This window comes from Anarrhichthys ocellatus, unplaced genomic scaffold, assembly GCF_004355925.1.
Source record: "Anarrhichthys ocellatus isolate YVR2014 unplaced genomic scaffold, GSC_Weel_1.0 scaffold77, whole genome shotgun sequence".
Lineage (NCBI taxonomy): Eukaryota > Metazoa > Chordata > Actinopteri > Perciformes > Anarhichadidae > Anarrhichthys > Anarrhichthys ocellatus.
Genome location: NW_022280107.1, coordinates 1,174,093 through 1,179,764, shown reverse-complemented (window position 1 = coordinate 1,179,764; position 5,672 = coordinate 1,174,093). Strand labels below are relative to the sequence as shown.

Genomic DNA, 5,672 nt, shown 5'->3' with positions numbered 1-5,672 from the left:
CAGCAAAGAGACTCACAACGACCATTAAAAAGGACAAAGCAACCAAATGACTACAAAGAGATACAAGACAATTACGAGACTCAAAACAACCACAAAGAGACACAAAACGACTACAAAGAGACACAAAACGACCACAAAGAGACACAAAACAACCACAAAGAGACACAAAACGACTACAAAGAGACACAAAACGACTACAAAGAGACACAAAACAACCACAAAGAGACACAAAACGACTACAAAGAGACACAAAACAACCACAAAGAGACACAAAAATACCACAAAAGGAACAAAGCAATAGCCAAAAAAAAAACATGGAGATGTGTAACAACTACAAAAAGATGTAAAGCCACAACAAAAAGAGGCTTAACAACTATAAAGTCTGTGTGTTGCTCCTGTAGGAGAGGTGGTGGGGCCTTTAGCATGTCTGTGTCCAGGGGCCCGTTGTCTTATCACTTCTTCCACCACATCTTAGAGGCAACTATCGTACCTTCTACTGAACTACATTTATCTCACAGCTTTAGTTACTTTTCAGATTTTTCATCCCCTTCCTGTCCGATGAAAACCACGTATCTCCAGCTGTGTTGCTGTTGAATGTTTGTGATGAACCGAAGGATGAAGTGTTCCTTCATTCCTGTTGGATCAGCTGAAAAATGCATCGTCACAAAGCGTATGGTGCTTGGAGTTGCTGGAATCTTTGCAGTTTCTTTTTGCCTCACCAGCTCATGTTGACTTCATGATTAATTAGCTTGAAGCTCGTTAATCCTTGTGGGACCAACATAAATAACTAACGGCTCACTTACATTCAACCACAACTGTAGCGCTTTCAAGAGGTGCGTTAATTAAAATCACCAGGAGACCTGAAGAACATAATCTGGATTTCATATTATAATTGAATGGATTTCATTTTAATTACGTTTTAATTACATTTTATCCAAAAGCTGTTTACACACCTTGTTTTTATTTAAAGTTTTTTTGTTAAAGTCGCCACAGGCACAACTGCAAATCATCTTTTTTTTTATTATTTGTGAAAATTGCCATTAATTATTTTCTCAGTTCTGAGGTGAAAAGAGCAGCGAGCAATGTCCAAAGAGACACAGAAAAACATGTTTAAAAATGCTCACATCCGTCTTGCTGCTAAATTAATTCCTAAATATAGTGTTGAAAAATTGAAGTCCTGTCCTGTTCTAATGCCATATTTCACAGAGTGGAGTTCGGGTGTGAACATAACACGAGGCCATATAAGCTTCAATTTTAACAGAGGTTTTTCCAGTACCCCTTGTGCAAATGAGACATGGCTTCTAGCTTTTTTTATTCAAAGGCGAATTTCAAAACCACTAACTGTACTTTCCCGTGTGCTCTCATGCTTCAATAAAGACTGGAGTATTCTTCATTCCTCCTCATTTGGATAATAATTCACAGTTGGCTGTTCTCACAAAAGTTATCTTGCAGAAGAACTTGGGCTTTGAGGCGGCAAAAAAAAAAAGTCCTGATGTGCTTTCATCTACTGTAGTTAACATGCAAAAATAGAAGTGGAACATGAGGACGGGCGACTGACAAAGCCGCGAACAAATAAAAGCACCCAGTGCAGCCGGAGAGAAAACAGGAAGAGAGGGATTGATGTCTGTTTTTGGATCAGGCACTTCCTCTCTGTGACTCACTGCGAGCGCTTCAATTCCCACCAGATTCCAACAGTTTCTGATGTGGAGGATCTTATTATGTTCAGAATTTTTTATTTTTTTCCTTGATAAAATATCGAAAGATATACGCTAAAAAAAAATTATGTTAATGTGGGGAAAGGATGCTGTGCACTGAGTCAGACTTGAAGCGTAGTTCGTTGAGCTTTTCCTCGCAAAACTCGTCCTCCCACTCATCCACCCACACAGACATGAACACCAGCAATAAGTCAATATATATATTTATATTTACCAACATTTAGGGCTATATTGGAACCAATACACGGACCAGGAACAAAATGAAAGCCCTCAGGAGCCCGTAATGCTAGCTACAGGTAGATACCAGCAGAATGTCCACAGACTATATTCCTCAGTGGTTCAAATGCTGCCTGGACACAATGAGTTAAATTACAGTTAAGAAGAGGTACAGAGAATTATGTATTCCCCACTTCCCCTTTTGAAGGTACTGCCAATCGAACGGGGCTGTGGAATACAAATAGATTTCTTTCTTTTTAAAGACACACCATCCACTGTTTTAAGATGCAAACATGCCTTTATACGAGCAAAGCCTGATGTAACGCGTAAAAAAGAAAATCAAACTATGGTACGATCAAAAGATCTCAAGGACACTTCTGGTTTTCAATGAGGTCACATCTGTAATAGGCTAATGTAGCTCTCACCTTCACAGTTTACAGGAGCAGCCTTGAGGGAAACAGGCCAGCCGGATTCGGGCGAGCTGTGGGCTTCGGGGAGGCCTGTGTGGGCCGCCTGTAGAAAGGGTGCCCTTCATTTCTAGACAGCGTGCCCTTTTTAAAATACAATCATAGATAGAGAGTGAGTGGCAGCCTCACTGGTCGTCCGTCCCCACAGAGCGCTGCAGGAATGAGTCAGCATTTTTGCACTTCCGGTTCCCTCTTCTCAAAGTCAATGGGCTTTTTTAAATGTGTGTTTGGTTCGATGCCTGAAATAAGGTCGGTGGTTAACACGAGCTTAGACTTAGTTTTTTATTTTCCTGCTTCACAGACTTCGGCGACTGTGATCCATGCTACGATTATGAAATGTCAGAAATGAACAAAAATAATATTTTGATATTGGATTGGAAACCAACATCTGCTTTTGGTGAAAAGTGGGCAAATCAATGTTTATACAATTAATAGAAAAACATTATTTTCTGTATTATTCTAACTTTGCTGCAAGACATTTTTTAAATCATGCACAGGTGAATTTGCATTATTTATTATTATTTTATTAAAGTGTGTTTAGCGCCACACTCAATGTCATATTTCACTTCAAATAAACTGGTTTCCACTGCTTAGGTTCACCGTTTATTATCTTAAATAAAACAATGAGGCCAATAATTCAGAACACCCACTGCAGAAACTTTGAACACGGATTGTGTCACTGCAGCTTGACTTCATTTGGAACAGGCAGGCCTTTCACTGCAGCCAGGGCGTTTTCTACCATCTTCTCCACGATCGCTCTCACTGTGTCGTAGGTACTGATCCCGATGTGGGGGGTGATCAGCACATTAGGCAGGCCGAGGAGCGGGTGATCCCTGCACAAGATGAGGCAGGGGGGGATGTTAGGAGTGAGCAACAAGTGATGCATGGGACATATTATGTCGTGCACGATTCTGTGTTTGTGTTTTCAGTGCAAGAGACCTCGGTAAAGGTTCCGGATGAGTCACATCTAATGCCGCTGCACGAATTCTTCCCGACTGGAGAGCTTCGACTAACGCATCCTGGTCCACGACTTGACCTGAGGCATTAAAAGAGCATTACTATTGTTATTATTAACTTAATAATCAATGCAGTCGAGAAAACCCATTGTTCCTACCTCGGCTGATGTTCACCAGTGTTGCTGTGGGTTTCATGAGTGACAGCTCTCTGTGGCCGATGAGGCCCGTTGTGTCCGAGGTCAGTTTGACAACGATCACAACAAAGTCCGACCTCCTCAGCAGGTCATCCAGGCTCCGACAGTAACTGGCTCCAACCGCCTGCTCATCGTCTACACTCCTGAACAGAATAATGGATGAGTGATACAGAGTGTAATCAACATGGTTAATGAGAGCGCATCCATTTTTCAAGGGAGGTTGGTTTTTAATAAAGAACGGATGCAATCAGCTTCTTTTCTTTTTTCTTTTTCAAAAGCAAACAAACATGGCTATGTTTGATATGTTTCCATTAAACCTGTAAGAAAATTGCTCCACTGTTAAGCGTTAGCTGGTAACCATATGTAAATGTTTGATTTCCTGTGTGTTGTGTTTTCACACCGGGCAAGAAACCCGATGCTCAACAATGTAAACTCTCAAATACAGTATGTTGGTTATGTCTCCAATAAAAAAAATCCTTAAATAAATGTATAGTAACAGAACCATGCTGTGGTTGTTTATTGTACCTTCTGGTCCTGTTGTGATACAGGATCTTCATTTCAAATCCTTTGCTTCTTTGGGCGATTCTGTAACCGATCTCTCCCATTCCAACGATCCCCAAAGTCGACCCTGTGACCTCAACTCCCATGAGGCTTTGTGGTATGTGGACGGTCTTTGGGTCAACAGCTATTCGATGAGCTGTGACGGAAACAATTTGATTACATTTAAAATGACTTACTTTACAACTTTACTATAAATTGTAATTAATTGACTTGCTGTATTACAGATTCCCATTGTGTCTAATCCCTCACTGGCTTCCCAACAAACAACTTGTGTTGGACAAAATAATATACTGAAAAAACTATCACGGTTGGGTATAAATTAACTCCGTAAACTAAGTAAACAACGTAACATAATTACTGAAAAGTCCCTTACATCACTAATGCAATTTGTAATGTCCTGTTTGTTTGAGATACTAAATAGAAGCCCTGATATAAATATACCCACTGAAAAGCTGGACTATTTCTTCGGATGTTTAGACGAGTTGCCCTGTAACTGGAGTACACTCAGATGAACTTGATTGAGGACAAAGAGCTGTAGGTCTTAAGTTTCTGAAATTGCATGAATGTAAACCTTCGATCTCACCGTCCAGGATCTTGCGAGCTGATGCCAGGAGCAGACCCATGGCGAGATCCGCACTGGCGTCGCTGACTACGCCGGGCGTGTTGGCCACCTTCACCCCGAGACTGTTAATGAACGGCACGTCCAGGTGGTCGATGCCCACTCCTGCGCTGGCGACCACTTTGAGGGAGGGGAGCAATCTGAGCAGCGAAGGCTCGGCCGCGGGGAAGTACTTCCAAATGAACAGGACCTGGATTTTGGGGCCGTGGAGCGCTGGGTTTTGTAGAAGCTCTCTGTAGCAGACGAGTTGGAAGTGTTGTTTCAGTATGTCAGCCATCTCTTCAAGGTAACTGTGGTCGCCCCCCAACTCTGAGACCAATGCCCACGCTTTTTCCTCCTCCATCACCTGGTGTCAAAAAGCTGAGGGAAAATAGAGAGTGTTCAATAAGTACACTAAAGCGAGTTCTCGTTACTGCACATCAGGATATGCAAAAATGTTTCAACAAGCAAGCGTAGAATTCAATTTATACAGAAAAAAGCTAAATGCATTTTTCTGTCGGTTTAAAAAATAGAGCTGTTATTTAAAGAATAAGAAGCATGTTAGCCCAAAATTATTAGCAAATAGCATAATTCTTTTTTAGAAAACTTCCCATTAAATTATTAAGAAATTACATCAAAGTGTCTTTTTATTCTGAGTTACTTTTACGAAGAAGAGACTCACCTTTTTAATCTGAGCTTGAGTTTCAACCCTTCAGTTCCCTCAGACTGATCAGGTAGAAGCTGAATGCTTGGTGGCTTTTTGTTAATAACCTTTGACCAGCGTTGTGTTGTCATTTTCCTCGGGAGAAGTTGGAGATTAAATGTAGTTAACTAATGTGAAAACCACACCAAGGGCAAACTTCACTCTGTAGCATAAAGAGGTGGCAGGGGGAGGAATGTTGTGCTTGGTTTGTTGTTCACAAATAATATCTGACAGAAGTTAAAGCTTGGCAAGCTACGTGCTC

At 41.2% G+C, this 5,672-nt stretch overlaps 1 protein-coding gene across 1 annotated transcript; it reads right to left on the bottom strand.

Annotated features, from left to right (window-relative positions):
• Positions 1-3,074: 3,074 nt before the first annotated feature.
• LOC116397976 (probable 2-ketogluconate reductase) lies at positions 3,075-5,071 on the bottom strand. The gene is made up of 5 exons (XM_031873925.1): positions 4,693-5,071; positions 4,074-4,245; positions 3,513-3,691; positions 3,338-3,434; positions 3,075-3,231 (listed from the first exon to the last, which is right to left on the bottom strand). Exons 1-5 carry the CDS (start codon positions 5,069-5,071, stop codon positions 3,075-3,077), a joined length of 984 nt encoding a protein of 327 aa, XP_031729785.1.
• Positions 5,072-5,672: the final 601 nt, after the last annotated feature.